This window comes from Cotesia typhae, unplaced genomic scaffold (assembly GCF_013202065.1).
Source record: "Cotesia typhae breed Kobodo isofemale line unplaced genomic scaffold, CoteBio_Ctyphae contig_48, whole genome shotgun sequence".
Classification (NCBI taxonomy): Eukaryota; Metazoa; Arthropoda; class Insecta; order Hymenoptera; family Braconidae; genus Cotesia; species Cotesia typhae.
In genome coordinates, this window is record NW_027423756.1 from 7,335,049 (window position 1) to 7,352,138 (window position 17,090).

At 28.2% G+C, this 17,090-nt stretch overlaps 5 protein-coding genes and 1 long non-coding RNA gene across 9 annotated transcripts; 4 read left to right on the forward strand and 2 right to left on the reverse strand.

Annotated features, from left to right (window-relative positions):
* The first annotated feature begins 138 nt into the window (after window positions 1–138).
* Window positions 139–2,270, forward strand: Gas41 (YEATS domain-containing protein 4 Gas41). The gene is made up of 4 exons (XM_074246445.1): window positions 139–652; window positions 911–1,192; window positions 1,730–1,910; window positions 1,986–2,270. The coding sequence occupies exons 1-4, from the start codon at window positions 587–589 to the stop codon at window positions 2,153–2,155; spliced, it is 699 nt and encodes a 232-aa protein (XP_074102546.1). The 5' UTR covers window positions 139–586; the 3' UTR covers window positions 2,156–2,270.
* Window positions 2,271–2,404: 134 nt separating this feature from the next.
* Window positions 2,405–5,066, forward strand: LOC141529753 (solute carrier family 25 member 35-like). Its single transcript, XM_074246442.1, has 6 exons — window positions 2,405–2,486; window positions 2,645–2,744; window positions 3,167–3,548; window positions 3,617–3,838; window positions 4,645–4,759; window positions 4,837–5,066. The coding sequence occupies exons 2-6, from the start codon at window positions 2,719–2,721 to the stop codon at window positions 5,061–5,063; spliced, it is 972 nt and encodes a 323-aa protein (XP_074102543.1). The 5' UTR covers window positions 2,405–2,486; window positions 2,645–2,718; the 3' UTR covers window positions 5,064–5,066.
* Window positions 5,067–5,090: 24 nt separating this feature from the next.
* Window positions 5,091–7,804, forward strand: LOC141529754 (solute carrier family 25 member 35-like). Of its 2 annotated transcripts, none has more exons than XM_074246444.1 (5): window positions 5,091–5,173; window positions 5,782–6,163; window positions 6,892–7,113; window positions 7,191–7,305; window positions 7,387–7,804. In XM_074246444.1, exons 2-5 carry the CDS (start codon window positions 5,819–5,821, stop codon window positions 7,578–7,580), a joined length of 876 nt encoding a protein of 291 aa, XP_074102545.1. In that variant the 5' UTR covers window positions 5,091–5,173; window positions 5,782–5,818; the 3' UTR covers window positions 7,581–7,804. The 2 variants fall into 2 exon arrangements, with proteins under 2 accessions (XP_074102545.1, XP_074102544.1); XM_074246443.1 differs by lacking the exon at window positions 5,091–5,173 and adding an exon at window positions 5,423–5,564.
* On the reverse strand, window positions 7,606–11,109 carry LOC141529751 (solute carrier family 2, facilitated glucose transporter member 3). Of its 3 annotated transcripts, none has more exons than XM_074246439.1 (9): window positions 10,974–11,109; window positions 10,608–10,715; window positions 10,464–10,540; window positions 10,036–10,161; window positions 9,689–9,962; window positions 9,182–9,472; window positions 8,710–9,116; window positions 7,820–8,091; window positions 7,606–7,746 (listed from the first exon to the last, which is right to left on the reverse strand). In XM_074246439.1, exons 2-9 carry the CDS (start codon window positions 10,612–10,614, stop codon window positions 7,653–7,655), a joined length of 1,548 nt encoding a protein of 515 aa, XP_074102540.1. In that variant the 5' UTR covers window positions 10,615–10,715; window positions 10,974–11,109; the 3' UTR covers window positions 7,606–7,652. The 3 variants fall into 3 exon arrangements, with proteins under 3 accessions (XP_074102540.1, XP_074102541.1, XP_074102539.1); XM_074246440.1 differs by lacking the exon at window positions 10,974–11,109 and adding an exon at window positions 10,809–10,953; XM_074246438.1 differs by lacking the exon at window positions 10,974–11,109 and having other exon boundaries at window positions 10,608–10,748.
* Window positions 11,110–11,336: 227 nt separating this feature from the next.
* Window positions 11,337–12,816, forward strand: LOC141529760 (uncharacterized). The gene is made up of 2 exons (XR_012479659.1): window positions 11,337–11,463; window positions 11,839–12,816. It is a non-coding gene; the product is annotated as an uncharacterized LOC141529760 (long non-coding RNA).
* Window positions 12,817–14,652: 1,836 nt separating this feature from the next.
* Window positions 14,653–15,677, reverse strand: LOC141529759 (acyl-CoA-binding protein homolog). The gene is made up of 3 exons (XM_074246449.1): window positions 15,517–15,677; window positions 15,123–15,237; window positions 14,653–14,962 (listed from the first exon to the last, which is right to left on the reverse strand). The coding sequence occupies exons 1-3, from the start codon at window positions 15,529–15,531 to the stop codon at window positions 14,829–14,831; spliced, it is 264 nt and encodes an 87-aa protein (XP_074102550.1). The 5' UTR covers window positions 15,532–15,677; the 3' UTR covers window positions 14,653–14,828.
* Window positions 15,678–17,090: the final 1,413 nt, after the last annotated feature.

A 17,090-nucleotide genomic window follows, 5' to 3' on the forward strand; every position in this document is an offset into this window, starting at 1 on the left:
ATTTTACTAGTGTATTTATTTATTATTTTTTTTTATCTTAAATGTAATTAATTCTTAAAATTAATACTTCAACTGATAAGGTAAAATACCCAGTTATTGACACTTGGAATTTTATTGTTAAACAAATTTTTTTGTTAAAGAAAATTAAAAAATTGTCAAGTGACAACTAACTTTAATGTCATTTAAATTAACATATTTGAATCTAGTGACTTTTGGCGCTTAAAATAGATGACATGTGCGCATGCGTGAAAATTAGTGAAAATGACCACAAGACTGAAGTTAGCCAGCTGTTAATTTTTTGAATTTTTATAATAAATCAATCATAATAAAAAATTTTTTTACGAATAACTTTTTTTTAAACTTCACTTGTAAAGTTTTTTATTATCAAATTTTTTTTTCATAATTATTTAATTCTTATAAAAATATTCAAAAATTTACAATGTCTGTCAACTTCAGATCATAAAATGACCATTTTTCTGCATGTCCCGTGCCCCGTACCGTCGGTCGAATAGTTACTGTCAATAACAAAAAATTTTTTATTTTTATTATTAAGTAGTAATGAGTTCAATTAAATAACATTCAATCAATGTTCAAAGTAATGGCAGTTGCTACCACCAACGAATTCGGCCCAGATTCTGGTGGTCGAGTAAAGGTAATTTTCTTAACCTCTATTTACAGTACTGAATTTAATATACATCTAAATAATTTTTCTAATTTCTCCAACAATTAAATTATAATAAAAAAAAAATTTTTTTTTCTAAAATTCCACACGTGGAATAATTAAAAATATTTTTTTTACAATAATTGATTTGTTGGAAAAATTAAAAAAATTATTAGATGTTTGCTTATTTTAGCATCATCCTCCATTTAGTACTGTTTATTTGAAAATAATAATTTGTTGACGTTTTAGGGCGTAACAATTGTTAAACCATTGGTATATGGAAATGTAGCGAGATTTTTTGGTAAAAAACGTGAAGAAGATGGTCATACTCATCAGTGGACTGTGTATGTAAAACCATACAACAATGAGGATATGTCGGCGTACGTCAAAAAAGTACACTTTAAACTCCATGAGAGTTACAATAATCAAAATAGAATTGTTACAAAACCTCCGTATGAGGTTACTGAAACTGGTTGGGGAGAATTTGAAATAGTTATTAAAATTTATTTCAATGATCCAAATGAAAGACCGGTAAGTATATCCAATAGGGGGTGCCAAAATGTAATTTTCGTGATTGACCTCTTAAAATTGGAATTTTAAGCTCTGCTTTTAAGATTGCAACTCAAGAAAATAATAGCAATTGACAAAAATAAAAAGAAACAAAATAAAATAATAATAATTCTTATAACAGTTATACAAAATATGTCAGGGAATCTCCAAACACAATTCTTATTAAAAGCAGAATTTAAAATTCAAATTTTTAGAGGTCCATCACGAAATTTACATTTTGGTACACCCTATTGTCTAATCATGAAAATTAAGTTAGCTAACATTTAAAAATTTTTATAAATTTTTTATCAAAAAAATTTCCATTAAAAAATTAAAAAAAAAAATTGCACATGTAAAAAACTTGAAATATCTTTATAGATGAAATTTAATTAATAAAAAAAATCAAAATTTTTTAGATGTCTGCTAACTTCACTGTCATTGTCTAATCTCGTAAAAATTGAGCTTTTAATCTCTAATTGAGGTATTTTTATCAGTATTAATGCGAAAATTTATTTTTAGGTCACTATTTATCACATATTAAAGCTATTTCAATCACCACCAGAAGCACAGAATGGTAAAAAAAATTTAGTGTCTGAATTTTACGAAGAAATAGTATTTCAAGATCCTACACAGCTGATGCAACATCTGCTCAGCACTACCAGGCCGATGACCCATGGTCCATGGAAACATGAAACTGATTGTAATTATCACTCGGTCTTATTTATTTTTTAATACTGGAGTAATCAATTGTGATATCTTTTTCTGATAATTTTAGTTGAAGCTAAAAAACAGAGCACATTGAAAGCTATTGCCGAGGCACGCAATAAAATTCGTCAAGAGGTTATTGAATATAAGGAAAAATTGACACTGGCTAAAGAAACAATAGCGCAATTCAAAGATGAGATAGCCGCCGTATCAAAAGCTCCTTTACCGGGAACTCACTAAAAATGACTGATAAAATAAATAAGACAACTAATTTTTTATAAAAATTTATATTTCTAAGAATTTAATTAATTAATTATAAATATTGTTTATTAAAAAAAAAAAAAAAAAAAAACAAGGAAACAACAGCGATACAATCTTAAATATTTTTCCTCTTAATTATTATCTTTCTCCTCCCTCTTAACTTTATGCTAATAATACGTGTAATACATTCGAGAATTCAATTTTAACTTGCAGTTGCGAATTATACGCATTTCAGTATTTGGCCTATATTTATAAACTAATAAAATATATCTTACAGAATTTATTAATTTATTCTTGAAATGATCTTCACGTAATATAATTTATTATTATTATTATTATTATTATTATTATTATTATTATTATTATTATTATTTGATTGGTAATGTCGATAAAAATAAATTGAGAGGAGAAAATAATAATAACTAAAAAATCTTGTACGTCATCACAATAAATACATATTTTATTCAGTTGTCAACATCTGTAAACTACACACGTGGTTTATTAATTTATACAATAATAGCTAATCACACGAACTGAGCAAAATGACAGAGACAATAAAAAATAAACCGTAAGTTATTCAATAACTTTTTTTTTTATAATTTATTATTGAATTTAAAATTTTAAATTGGTAATTGTCTATTTTGTTCATTTACTGCGCTCATAATAGAATATAGACACAAACGAGTATTAAGCGTAATATTACGCAATCATCATGTGATGATGGAAATTTCATTGATGTTTTTCTCTTAAGTGCAATGTCATTGGCGGGAACAAAAAATGTATTTAAATATAAAAATTAAATTAGTTGAAATTTGAAAATTTTAATAATTTTTTTTTATTAAAAAAATTAATAAAAAAAAATTTGAAAAATTATGCGTGAAATTTTTTTTAAGTATTTTTTTGAACTTATTTAATTGATGGAAAGTAAAAAAAATTTTTAAACGTCGACAAATTTTAATTTCATAATTTAATTATATTTATATTTTTCAGACTTGGTGCAGAATTTGTCTTGGGAGCGGCGTCAGCAGTCGGAGCTGGAATTTTTACTAATCCGATAGATGTAATTAAAATAAGACTTCAACTTCAAGGAGAGTTAGAAGCCCGAGGATCTTATAAAAAGTATTACAAAAATACCTTTCATGCCGGGTACATGATAGTAAAGCACGAAGGAATCCGAGGATTGCAGTCAGGAATAGCTTCAGCTCTGGCGTTTCAAGTTGTCCTCAATGGTATTAGATTAGGGTCGTACAAAATATCGCGTACTTATGGAATCACTGTAAACGAGGATGGACAAACGAATATCGTGAGCACCGCATTAGTCAGTGGATTAGCAGGGTGCGTTGGTGCTGTTTTAGGAAGTCCATTTTACTTGGTAAGTTATTTAGTGCTATGATAACTTTGCTATTAATATTTTAAAACTTACTATTTATTGTATTGTAGGTAAAGACACAGATGCAAGCTCAGACAGCTGAAACGTCAATAGCTGTTGGGTTTCAACACGGTCATGCAAGTGAATGGTCTGCGTTTCAGTCACTTTGGAGAGAAGCTGGATTAGCTGGACTCTATCAACGTTGGTACGCAAATATTCCTCGGGTATTTGTTGGATCTGCTACTCAGTTAACAGCATTTAGTTTAATTGGAGATTGGCTCAAAACTTTTAGTGTAAGTTTGATTAAAATTGCCTATTTGTCATTTGTAATTTATAATCTAGAAAAAAAAATAATTATTATTATTACTAGTATTATTATTAGAAATCTTGCAGTCATTATGTGTCTGTTTTAAAGATATAAGCTCATCCCGACATTATACGCATCGAGAACTTTCATTTGAGTACCCACATGCATTTTTGATATATTTTTCATATATATACATATATGTAATATATATAAATATATGAAAAATTGATGTGGATACTCAAATGAAAGGTCTCGATGAGTGTAATGTCGAGATGAGCTTATATCTTTAAAAATGTTAATAGTTCACACGATACACCGTCATTTCTTAATTATTGACATTTTTAAAGATTTAAACTCATCCCGACATTACACTCATCAAGACCTTTCATTTAAGTACCCACATCAATTTTTCATATATTTATATATATTATATATATGTATATATGAAAAATATATCAAAAATGCATGTGGGTACTCAAATGAAAGCTCTTGATGAGTGTAACATCGGGATGAGCTTATATCTTAAAAAATGTCAATAGTTCACAAAATACAAGGTCATTTCTTAATTATGTATCTAGAAATAGAGCATTTTCGAACGTAGCCTAAATACTTATCTTAATAAATTAACTATCGGTGAGAATAACATGAAACCTTGAAAAGGCATTAAATTTCACTAAAAAAAACCGATTTTATCATATGACTATCCTGGAAACAAAATTTTTCCTATTCTCTTAATAATATAGATTATTATTGTTGTTATTATTATAATTATTGTAAAAAAAAAAATTTCAGATATTTAATGGACATCCTTTGATGTTAACATTTTGCTCAGCAGTTATTGGTGGTAGTTCGGTTGCTCTGACAATGCAACCATTTGATGTAGTCGCTACGAGACTTTATAATCAAGGCAATTATATAAAAAATATTTTTTTTTATTTAATTTTTTTCTGTTTAAAGTTACATACAATATTTATTTCATTACAGGTTCCGATTCTAGAGGACAAGGAGTATTGTATAAAAATTTTTTAGATGCATTAATTAAAATAAGTCGCACTGAGGGATTATATGGATTATATAAAGGAACGTTTCCTACGTGGATGAGGATTGCTCCACATACTGTCTTATGTTTATGTTTTTATGAACATCTCGAGAGGTTTTATGATAAGCTAATCGCTAAAAAAAGTATAACTTTACTCACTGAAGAATTTTAGTTTATAAATCTTTAGTTTTATTCAGGGATTAAATTATTTATAATATTTAATAGTAGAAATAGAAAAGAGTATTTAATAATTAATTTATTTATTTCAATTTGCCAGTAAAAGTAAGTGATAATATTTAATTTAAGAAAAAAAAAATTTCAAGTAATGATAACAATATTAATATTTTTTTTTTTTTTTAAATGTAAATAATAAGTGATTTTATCATTTGAGTTAGGATAGAGTCAAATCACGTGCGTAATCACTATTTATATTTCGGCACAAGTTCTATTATTTGTTTTAAAGTTTATTTGGCAAATATAAATATATAATTTATCATTAATGGAATTATTTAAAAAATTACAACAACAAAAAATATTTTATTGTAATTTTATTATAAAATAACAATTGTAAGCTTATTTAATTAATTTAATTTAATATACTGTGCATAAAAAAAATGTTTAGTTGATTTAGTTATTTTAAGATGTCTAAAAATACAAAAGAAGTAAAAAAACCGTAAGTAATATAAATTTTAGCCTTTTATTTTTATTTATATAAATTAAACTGTAAAATATTTATTTACATTTTGTAATTACATCAATTGGATCATATATTGAAATAGTAACATGCAACAATGTAAATACACCTATAAAGTGCAATTGCATAAATCGCATGCGCTTGGCGGGAATTTTAAAAAAGTGCATAAATAATAATAGTAATTATTTTGTTGTAGAGTGTTAGTGGAATATTTAATTGGAGCGACAGCTGCGATGGGCGCAGGACTATTCACGAATCCGATCGACGTGATTAAAGTGCGACTTCAAATGCAAGGTGAATTGTTACGCCAAGGAACTTATAAACCCCTTTACAAAAGTACATTTCACGCAGCTTATGTGATAGCTTCACACGAAGGAATCGCTGGATTGCAATCAGGAATCCTATCGGCGTTGGCATTTCAAGCTGTACTTAATGGAATTAAAGTGGGAGTTTATAAATCGGCTCGCTCTCGTGGAATTACTGTCGATGAAAATGAACAGACAATAGTATCGAGAACAATATTGATATCCGGAATATCTGGATGCTTTGGATCTGTTTTGGGAAGTCCTTTTTACATGGTAACTCTTGTCAGTTCTTAATGAATTTAAACTAGCAATTTTGCAGTCACTATGTGACTGCCGTAACTTGTGAACTATAAATAAATAAAATTTTGCTTTATTAGATAATGACTTTTGTTAAATTGCACTGTATTTTCTTAATTATTACCCTTTTTGAAGATCTAAGCTCATCCCGATGTTACACTCATCAAGAGCTTTCATTTGAGTACCCACATGCATTTTTATATATTTTTCATATATACATATATATAATACATATAAATATATGAAAAAATGATGTGGGTACTTAAATTAAAGCTCTTGATGAGTGTAACATCGGGATGAGTTTAAATCTTTAAAAATATCAATAATTAAGAAATGACGGTATATCTTGTGAACTATTAACATTTTTAAAGATATAAGCTCATCCCGATGTTACACTCATCAAGACCTTTCATTTGAGTACCCACATGCATTTTGATATATTTTTCATATATACATATATATAATATGTATGAATATATGAAAAATTGATGTGGGTACTCAAATGAAAGGTCTTGATGAGTGTAACATCGGGATGAGCTTATATCTTTAAAAATGTCAATAGTTCACGAGATACAAGGTCATTTCTCATTTGTGTATGTAGAGAAAATGACTTAAATAATGACTTTTGTTAAATTGCACTGTACTTTTTTTTGCTTATTCTCTTAATAATATAGATGATTTAAAAAAATTTTTTTGCGGTTTAGGTAAAAACACAAATGCAGTCACAATCTGCTGAAAAATCAATAACAACGGGCTATCAACATCAGCATACGAGTGAGTGGGCAGCTTATAAAAGTCATTGGCAGAAAGCTGGAATTTTTGGATTGTACAGGCAGTGTTTTGTCAACACTCCCAGGATATTTAACAGTGCTGCAATACAGTTGACGACTCTAAGTATTGTTGGCGACTGGTTAAAGCCTATTAAAGTAACGTCAACCATTAGTTATTTTTAAAAATAAATAAAACATTGATATTAATTTTAATGAGTAATTTATAATGGAAGACTTTCAGTGAAAATCCAGTATTACTGACATTTTGCTCAGCTCTTGTTAGTGGAACTTGTGTCGCTATTTTTATGCAACCCTTCGACGTTATATCGATACGACTATACAATCAGGGTAATGTGAAAAATTTTTTATTTTCCTATAACCAACTAGTAGTTTTTTATTTAATATATAAAACATGATATTTTTATTTAGGCACAGATTCCAGCGGAAAAGGCCTCTTGTATCGCAGCTATTTCGATGCATATTACAAAATATTTAAAATAGAAGGCTTCATTGGCTTGTACAAAGGAGTCTTTTCCACCTGGATGAGGATAGGTCCTCATACCGTTTTGTGCTTCTGTTTTTACGAACAATTAGAACGTATTTATTGTCTTGTAGTGAAGTAAAAAAATACGGTAATAAAAGCTTTTATAAAAATTTGTCATGATTAATAATTAAAAATAAAAATTCATTTTTGGCTAAGAATTTAATGTTGACTGTCGACGGAGTCCTCTACTCAACTGTGCCTTGATATCTAGTGTACTTACTCCGCGAGTTTCGGGTAAATAAAATCTGTAATAAATTTAATTGATATTAGTGTAAATAAAAATTAAAATTTTTAAAAATAAAATGTGGAATTATATACTTGACAAAAAGAGCGACGGCGATTATACAAAAGACAAATATTAAATAAGTCGGTGATCCTAAAGCCGTTGCAATAGTTGGAAATAATAATCCAACAATAAAATTACCACCCCAATTACAAATACTACCGACAGCCATTGCAGTTGGACGAGGTGATACGTCGAATAATTCCGAGCCAATAAAGTAAGGAATCGGTCCCATTCCGATTCCGTATGTAAGTACGTAAATTTGGACGGATATTATACATACCCAAGGTATAAAAGCAGCTTTGTCCTGTAAGTAATATCATTTATTAATTTTTTTTAACTGACTAAGATTTAATTATAATTTTTGATGTAGAGTTTTTTAATTAAAATTTTTGGTAATTGTTTGGGCCATCATTAGGTGAAAAATTAACATTTTTTAGGTTTTTTTTTTTATAAAAAATGTTTATGATAAAAAATGTCGTGAAAAAAAAATAAAAATTTCAATAGCTTTTTTGCCTTTAAAAATTAGAAAAAATTTTGGCTCATGTTTTTTGATAAAATTTCTATTGTATTTTTTTTATATATATATTTTTTTTAAAAGCACATAAAAAAACGAGCAATTAAAAAAAAAAAAAAAGTTGAATATTACAATTTTCTAAAAAATTAATAAATTTTTTTGAAAATTTTTTAAATTTGTTAAAACTGTGATGATCAATTTTTTTTTTTAATTGTTCATTTTTTTATGTATTTTTCAAAAAAAAAAAAAAAAAATATATCAGTAAAATCAAATAAAAATTTCGTTCAAAAAAATGAAAATGAAAATTTATCAAATTTTTTTATCATAATTTAGATATTATAAAAATGGAAAAATGTTAATACCTATAGGTTGATTAATTTCAGTGTCATACTTTCCGTTGATACTTACAATAGTAGCTAATCCAATAAACAAAACAATAAGGCATACTGCGCTGGCATAAGAACTTATTAAAAATAATGTTCTTCTACCAAAAGAAGACATGAGACGAACAGATATCACAGCCATAAAAATATTAATAATCCCTGTCCCAAGGACTGCTAACTGGCTGGCAGTATCATTCACTTTAGCAGCCTTGAATATATCTTGCGAGTAATAAAAAATAGCGTTGATACCGCTCAATTGTTGTCCAAGTTGTACTGATGCTACTAAAAGTAATGGCAGTCTAACAGACGGATCTCTGATAATACGGCTAAAAGACCAGGCATCCAAAGTTGTACGCAATGCAGCTTCTTTTTCAAGCGTCTGTATCTCCTTGTACAGGAGACTAGCGTCGACACTGCGAAATCGTGCGAGTTCTGAAAGACTAAAAAATTATAGCTTGTTCGAGGATTGCATTTAATTGATAGAATAAATTACTCACCACGAGTTGCTTTCTCTTTTTCTTGTTTTATGATATATAAGTACTTTGGACTCTCCGGTAAAATATACAGAGACAACAAAGATATGATACAAAGTGGTGCAAAAGAAGCAAGCATTATATGCCAAGATTCTTTGGTACCGAGGACGCTGTCTAAGCCGGCAACTTGTCCCAAAAATACTCCGACGGTAATTCCTAATTGACATAATACACCAACGGCTCCTCGCTGAGACAATGATGCTATTTCGATCATATAGATTGGTACTAATGTCGTGGCCATGCCTCCGGAAAATCCTATGAGTAATATTTCATTGATTTTATTTGTTTTTTTTTTTTTTGTAGATTTCATAGAAATTTAATTATTGCATTGATCCTCATGACGGAACTTTAAAATTATAAAATTTACTATTGCACTGTTTTTTTTTATTCAGTATGAAATCTACTTCCATTCAACTGCCGAATGGCCTTTTTTTATGATTATTTATAATTGAATATTTTTATTAAACTTACCGACAAAAAGTCTTCCAAGTACAATAACTTCAACGGAATTGAGCGTAGGTGTAAGCAAAAAACACCCAGCACCAAGAATACCAAAAATATTTCCCACTGCGAGAGCATATCGTCTTCCGTACTTATCAGCAATTACACTTGCAATAAGTGACCCAATGATACCACCTATTAAAAATATTGACACAACTACTGACCACGTGAATCTTAGCCATCCATCTGTCAGATTTATGTCAAACCTTTTTTCAATACTTTCGTTACAAAATTCTTTAATAATCTAAATAAATGAAAAATTTCAAGTTATTTTTGTTTAATTAGACTGATCAGGAAAAAAAATTTTAAATATTTACAGGCGCGGGATTATTTACGACTCCTATATTAAATCCTGCAGGAACTGCTGATCCAAGGCAAGCAACTGCTCCTCCTAACATCAGCAACGGAGTCCATTTACTTACTTCTGGACCATCGTCTTCTTTCTGAAGATAATTAAAAAAATTCCAAGTGCAATTTTTTAATATAATTTTTATAAATTCAAAAAGTCAAAAAATATCCAATGACATTAAATTAAATTAAATTTTTTAATTTTCTTTAACAAAAAAATTTGTTCTAAAAAATTATTTTTAAGAAATTGCATTTTTAATTTATTAAAATTTCTACAAGTCAATTTTTTAAATAATTTTTTTTTCTATAATTTATTTATTAAAAAAAATTAAATAAATTGTAAAGCGACAGCTAAATTTAATGTCATTAATTTTAGTATAAGTTGTTTATAATTTACCTCGTCAACAAGCTCTTGTTTTGGAATAAAAGTTGGTGATTTTGGTTTTGGAAGGCACAAGTTCATTGCTTCTGTATCTAAAAATAAGTAAATAAATTTATTAAAATTTAATAAAATAAAAAAAAATCTAAATAAAATTCTCACCTGCCATGGTTACTGTTTACTAATATATACAGACGGTATAGAGCATAGGTATATAATGTATAACCTACTGTTTACAAGGAACTGTCCAACGGATTAAAATACTTTTTACTGAAATGATAATAATTACAGAACTTGATAAATATTTATAAAGTGACATAGAAAATTATCACACACACAGAAAAATTTTATTAAATCACTGACTAAAGGCTATCTTGATTTCAATAAATGATGGCTTTTGACCTGGTTAATTTTTTTACTCCATTATATTTTATATTTTATAAAACACAGTAATTTTCTTCTTCAGATATACAATTTGAAACTATTCTCGGCGTTAGTTTTTGGTAACAATTGTAAAGTTTTTTTTACCTTATGTTGTAACGTCTAGCAATTAAAAAAGTAATTAAACAGCTCTTATCTATTTCTGACAACTCTCTTTGTTTGATACAAAATTTACAAGCAACGATTATGCGTCATGTTTTATGGATGTTCGATTAGATATTTATATGAATAATTATTTGTACAGAAAGTATTTTTAAATTGAATGACATAAAAATAAACACATGTATGTAAATGGATTGGATAAAAACAATAATAATACTTTGCTCTGTTCGATTCGCGGCAAAATGCAACACTAATTGCAAGAAAAGAAAGTTGCATTCATTATTACCGACGATTCAAAATAAAGTTATCTATGAATTAAAAATTATTTATTAAAAATTAACATTCAAGAAAAAATACATGTTTGCGAAAATGTAATTAAGAAAATAATTATAGTTTGTATTTACGTAAAAGAATTTCTTTGCAAGTAATTGTTTGAAGAAAAACTATGTGAGTTCGGGTCAAGATCGAAGAAGAGGTATTATTTTTATGTTTATCTTATTATTTGCTTGTAAATTGTAGTTGTACTGAAGATAAATTTATTTTGTAATTTAGATAATTTATATGTAATAATAATGACATTAAAGTCATCAGCAGTCACTTGACCATTTTTTAAAATTTGTTTTAACAAACAAATTTGTTCGTAAAAATTATTTTTAAAAAATTGCATTTTTAATTTTTTAAAATTTTTGCGTCAATTTTTTTTTTGCAGTAATTTATTTGTCGCTAAAATTCTTAAAATTATTGAATATGTGTTAAATTAATTTATGACATTAAAGTTAGCTGTCACTTAACAATTTTTTAATGTTTTTTATGAGAATTAATTTATCAGATTGTAACCATTGGGGTTTAGCCCAGGTCCAGTTAGCTACCCCTTTCCTCTTTAGAAAGGGCGCCACTGGGATTTTAGACACGGTGTCCCAGAAACCGGAGGAGCATGAGAGGGAAAAGACAGGGTCGTGAGAAGTCCGAGAAAGGCTGTAAATAAAACTGAGAAAATTTATTTATAAAAATTAAACTGATTTATTAACCAACTCCACAAACTTAACAATCTCCTTAAAACTAACTTAATTGTGAGAACCTCTCACCTACGTTAAATGGCCCTTGCCAATTTTTCCTATAACTAATTAACTAATTTATTCAACCTCGTCACTCCGACGGAATATCTCAATATCTTAATTTCCTCGTCAACCTGACGGAATACCAATTAACATAATTTACCTCGTCAACCTGACGGAATACCAGTTAAAACCTATTCCTGACTGGGGCGTCTACGCAGCGGTTTCCTAACTTAATCCGTTGTACCCCCGACTCGGGCGTCTATACAACGTTTCTAAATACTCACTAAATTCCATACAAAAATCGTCCACCGGACGCTAACTTAATACACACTTTCTCTAATTACTCAATTTTCTTCGAATTACTAATTATCTAAATTCCTTGAATTTTACGCTTAACATTTCTTTAATACCAATTACCAAATTCACTAATTTAATTCATTACCAAATTTTATCAATCAAAATTATTCAATTAAAGTCATTAACTATTTTCTCAATAAACTAATTTACTAGATTTACTAAATTAATTAAATTCAGCCCAACGGCCTAGAATTAATTTTACAAAATTTCAAATTTCAAATTCTACAAATTTAACAAGCCTCATTAAATATTCAAACTGCATATATTCCAAAGTGACCTTGACTATCTAAATTACACAAATGCTTCTACTATTTCAACTTAATCAAATAATTTTAACTAAATAATTTCCCATAACTAAAAGGCTTGTAACAACTAATTAATTGACATTTATGAATAATTTACTTATAAAAGAATCTACTAAATTAAAAGTGACATCTGAGACAATAGCGATCATTAATTGACAAATTTTATTACAGTTAATTCGGCCTCTCAATTTTCAAATTCAAGCTTGGCCTGAAATAATTGTAATAATAATACCTGACTTAACTTTTACAACTCTCCAAACGTTAAGTGAGGTCCCGGTGGAAACGGGCGAAATCAGCGGCTGATTGGTCTCTCTCTCTCGTCTTCAATGAACTATCTGACTCCAAGTAAAGGGTTCCCAATCCCGGATCGTCCATTGACTTCCTTCTTGATGGTCCCAAATCTTGATGACAGAATTTACTACACAGCACTACACTGACTCACTGTTTTGCCAAAAGCCTCACTGTCTCAAAGCGTCACTGGCTCAAAAGCCTGGCTCAAAAGGTGTTACTTGTTCCAGGGGCTGGGTCAAAAAGTGTTGCTTGTTCCAGGGCCTGGCTCAAAAAGCCTTGATGTTTCTTTTGTCGGATCTTTTATAACCCTTGACTCCGAGTTCTCGAACTTTCCTATTGTCAACCCCGCTTCGTTTTTTGGGGACAGCAGTGGGGACTTTCGATTTGCACGCCCGGTGACAAGTCTGAACTACTTGTCAAAATCGAACGGTAAGGGAAAACCCTCATTTATCGTGGCGTCAATAAAGTGGTCGATAACGACCATGGGAAGTTCAGTTTTCCCTGTCACAAGATAATAATTCATTTTAAAAATTTTTTTAACAAATAAATTATGGCAAAAAAAAAAAATAGGAACAAAAAATTGACATCTAGAAAATTAAAAAAGTAAAAAATGCAATTTTTCAGAATTAATTTTTCGGAGCAAATTTATTTAATAAAAAAAATAAAACAATTATAATAGTGACAGCTAACTTTAATGTCATTTTTTTTAATAAATAAATTTGCTCCAAAAAATTATTTTTGTAGTTTTTTAAAATTTCTAAATGTCAATTTTTTTTATAAATTTTTTTTTGCCATAATTTATTTGTTACAAAAATTTTTACAATTATCAACTATCTGCTAAGTTAATTTTCATATAATAATAATAATAATGACAAGTGTGTATATAAACATACGTAAAACTAGCTACCAAAAGAAGAAATAAATAAATATCTTCAGTTTCGTTTATTTTGCTATCATTTTACTCTAATTAAAACAATAATTACCATTTTATAACTTAGAAGCTAAGAAAAAAATTACCTGAGGTAAGTTTGATTGACGTTGAAAATAATTGAACTTATATATCTATTAAAGCAATTAATTTTATTCTTCTGGTGAATTATCATTTAAATAGATTTTTTTATCAATAATTTATAATTTAAACGCTCGTATTTAATTATTCAGCAATAATATACTAAATGTACGCTTAATCATGAGAAATTTTTTCTGTAATTACTAATTGCATGAGTGGCTGATTAAATTTATAGTTATTAATAAGTATTATCGAGGATACTTCTAGATCTATTTAAGTACATAGATAAAATCTCTGATAGTAGTGTACTGATATAATATTGTTGATAAATGAAGCCTAAAATTCATTAAAAAAATTTCATAAAAAAATATTGAGATAATTTTTTACAGTAATTTAAAAAAACTATTTACTTAACATCTGTGTTCAGCGTTTGCAGCAATTTTTTATCGTGAAAATCAAACAATCTGCTGTTAAAAAAATATTTGGAATTCGCTTACGTGTTTTTTCTTCTTTGGCAAATATTTGAGTTTAAATTATTCAAATATTTGGTAAGTTGCACATAATATTTTGGTTTAAAGTATTGAAATTTCGCAAATTAAACAAATTGTGTTATGAATAAATTTAATTATAAAAGTCCGAGTAAATTTTTTTTATTAAACAATTTTTTATTTATAACATCAGATAATTTTACAAAAAAATTTAGTTTTATTATAAATTATAATGGATGAGAAAATTATTCAGATTTTGCTACAAGAATTTAAATGAAATAACACAATAAGTATGACGTATACATCAAGATGTAAAGTAAAAGTAAAATAATTTATTTATACGTTGCGAGCAATCCCATTGCATAAGCGATGTATGATTTTTTAGCGTCATCCTTTGAAATTCCTTTTTTACTATTCCATCTATCCCATTTAGCTTTGCCTTTCAAGTCGAGCATTCCTGGACGACCTGGAAAATTTATTAATAATTAATTAACATACATATAAATGAATGTAAAAATCAACTTAACTACAATTATTATTAGGAATATTAATTTAAAAATATAAAACTAGTTTAATGCAAAGTTAATTTCATACATAATTTATAAATCGTATGATTTTTAGCTCACCAGTATTAACGTCACCAACCGTAGCCTGTTTAAAAAGTGCGTACAATTCTAACAACTCATCGTCTGATGGTCGCTTGGTCAAAGATTTAATATCTTCAGCAGCTTGCTCAAATTCCTGTAAATAAATTTAAAAATAAAATTAAAAATTAGAGCAAAACAAACAACCTGACTTTTTTCTTTGTTTAAGAAAAGTATAATTAAACGCAAACACGCTCGATTATTATGAAAACAAAGTAATATTAAATAATCCGATAACTTTTGTTTTAAAAAAGCAACGAATTATGTAAGATTGCTGTACCATGATAAAAATTGTTAACATATTGCAATGAAAATAAATTATTAAATTGCATAATTTAAAGATAAATTTTTTTCATAAAACGTAAACAAGGAATACCTGATCTAGCGACATTTTCCGTTAGTTTAATATCCCGAGGAATAAAATTAAATGTTTTAAAAATTTGATATGCTTTCTGACAGACAAGTGCAGAGCAGATTCTTCTTCGCTGACTTCGCGGTAATAACTGTTGAGTTTTATGCAATCAAGTAGCAAGTAAACTTTGCTGGTACGCTTAGCAGGCACTAAGTGTCAAAGTCCTACTAAATCCGAGTAATAAAATAAATTGATTAAACAGAATCGAAGGCATCAGAATTATACACCAATCAAAAGTCTTGAGTCAAAGGTGCGCGTCTAATTAAGTCATTACCAGTAATCAGTAATGCTATTTTCTTTTTATATATTTTTAAATTTATTTATTTATTTATTTATCAAAATTTTTAAAACCTGAAGCCTTTAGCTTACTAAGGGCCTTACATATAAATGAATACATAGTAATAATAATAGTAATTAATCAGTAATGAAAATTCTAATAAAAGACATGGTATAGAAAAGCAAGAAAATCAATTGTAATGATCATCTCTCCGGTAAAAAAAAATAAATATTTTAATGAAAATAAATTTAGCAGATATTTAACAATTTTTAGAATTTTTTTTTTCAACAAATAAATTATGGCAAAAAAAATTGACATTTAAAAATTAAAAATCCAATTTTTTAAAAATCATTTTTTAATTAAATGAAATTTAAAATTTAAAAATTCTCTTATGACTGCTAACTCTAATGTCATAATATTTTATCACCTGACTTATGCATGTTGATCCCTAATCAAAATATTTTATTTAAAAAAAATTCTTACCGACAATTAAGTATATATACGTGCATTACATGTGTAATAAAAAAATTGCGGTCAAAAATCCGGGAGTTGAATGAGGCCAATGTACAGAACGGCCACATCATTGGAATCTCCGTTCATCAGCAATCAGGTACCACCTGCGAGGCTGAGACTCTGAAACATTCTTTGAGATGACTCAGTCTCTTTCAACTTCCTTTCAACGTTTTTCAAGAAACAGTATCCGCATGTATACATAACTCCAATATCTCCAATACCGATGCTCAATATCATTACCATTTTTACCATTTAGTTATAGTTATAAACAGCTAGGCTTATAAGTCTAATAGTAAGTCTATCTCCAACTCCAACGCTATCAGTGCCTGTAAGTTTAAGTAAAGTAAAAGGAATTTAATAGAGTACAGTAGCAGATATCGGCTTATTAATATTAAACAGACCATCAATCATCACTGTTATAACTATTGACTATTGACAGTGGGTTTTATCGAGTGTCGCAAGTTAAGTGAAACAAAAACAAAAGCAACAAGTTAAAAAATACGGCCCTGAAATATGTGACCGAGATAGACCGAAGGTTGCCGATCCCCCCGCGAAGATTGTATCAAGCATTTGCGGTACTGGTCTCCTCCTCTGACAACGTCTTTCATCTTTCCACTCCATTGAAGGATTTGAAGGGGCTCTAGGCCTGGAACTGTGGCTCTTTAAAAAATTTCTGCCTGCCAGTTTAAGTTGAGTTTAGGTTACAATTACTGACCAATCGTGCTTGACTGTTGCATTATGTCTGTAA

Bases quoted from the DNA above. Each gene is read 5' to 3' on its own strand.
- Gas41 (XM_074246445.1), top strand. From the start codon at position 587: ATGTTCAAAGTAATGGCAGTTGCTACCACCAACGAATTCGGCCCAGAT. The intron at 653-910 runs GTAATTTTCTTA...TTGACGTTTTAG, and splicing joins ATTCTGGTGGTCGAGTAAAG to GGCGTAACAATTGTTAAACC. The intron at 1,193-1,729 runs GTAAGTATATCC...ATTTATTTTTAG, and splicing joins ATGATCCAAATGAAAGACCG to GTCACTATTTATCACATATT.
- LOC141529753 (XM_074246442.1), top strand. From the start codon at position 2,719: ATGACAGAGACAATAAAAAATAAACC. The intron at 3,839-4,644 runs GTAAGTTTGATT...AAAAAATTTCAG, and splicing joins ATTGGCTCAAAACTTTTAGT to ATATTTAATGGACATCCTTT. The intron at 4,760-4,836 runs GCAATTATATAA...ATTTCATTACAG, and splicing joins TACGAGACTTTATAATCAAG to GTTCCGATTCTAGAGGACAA.
- LOC141529754 (XM_074246443.1), top strand. From the start codon at position 5,533: ATGTCTAAAAATACAAAAGAAGTAAAAAAACC. The intron at 7,114-7,190 runs GTAACGTCAACC...TTATAATGGAAG, and splicing joins ACTGGTTAAAGCCTATTAAA to ACTTTCAGTGAAAATCCAGT. The intron at 7,306-7,386 runs GTAATGTGAAAA...ATTTTTATTTAG, and splicing joins GATACGACTATACAATCAGG to GCACAGATTCCAGCGGAAAA.
- LOC141529751 (XM_074246439.1), bottom strand. The intron at 9,963-10,035 runs GTAAATATTTAA...TCATTTATTTAG, and splicing joins TCGTAAATAATCCCGCGCCT to ATTATTAAAGAATTTTGTAA. The intron at 9,473-9,688 runs GTAAGTTTAATA...TATTACTCATAG, and splicing joins ACTTGGAAGACTTTTTGTCG to GATTTTCCGGAGGCATGGCC.
- LOC141529759 (XM_074246449.1), bottom strand. The intron at 14,963-15,122 runs GTGAGCTAAAAA...TAAATTTTCCAG, and splicing joins GGTTGGTGACGTTAATACTG to GTCGTCCAGGAATGCTCGAC.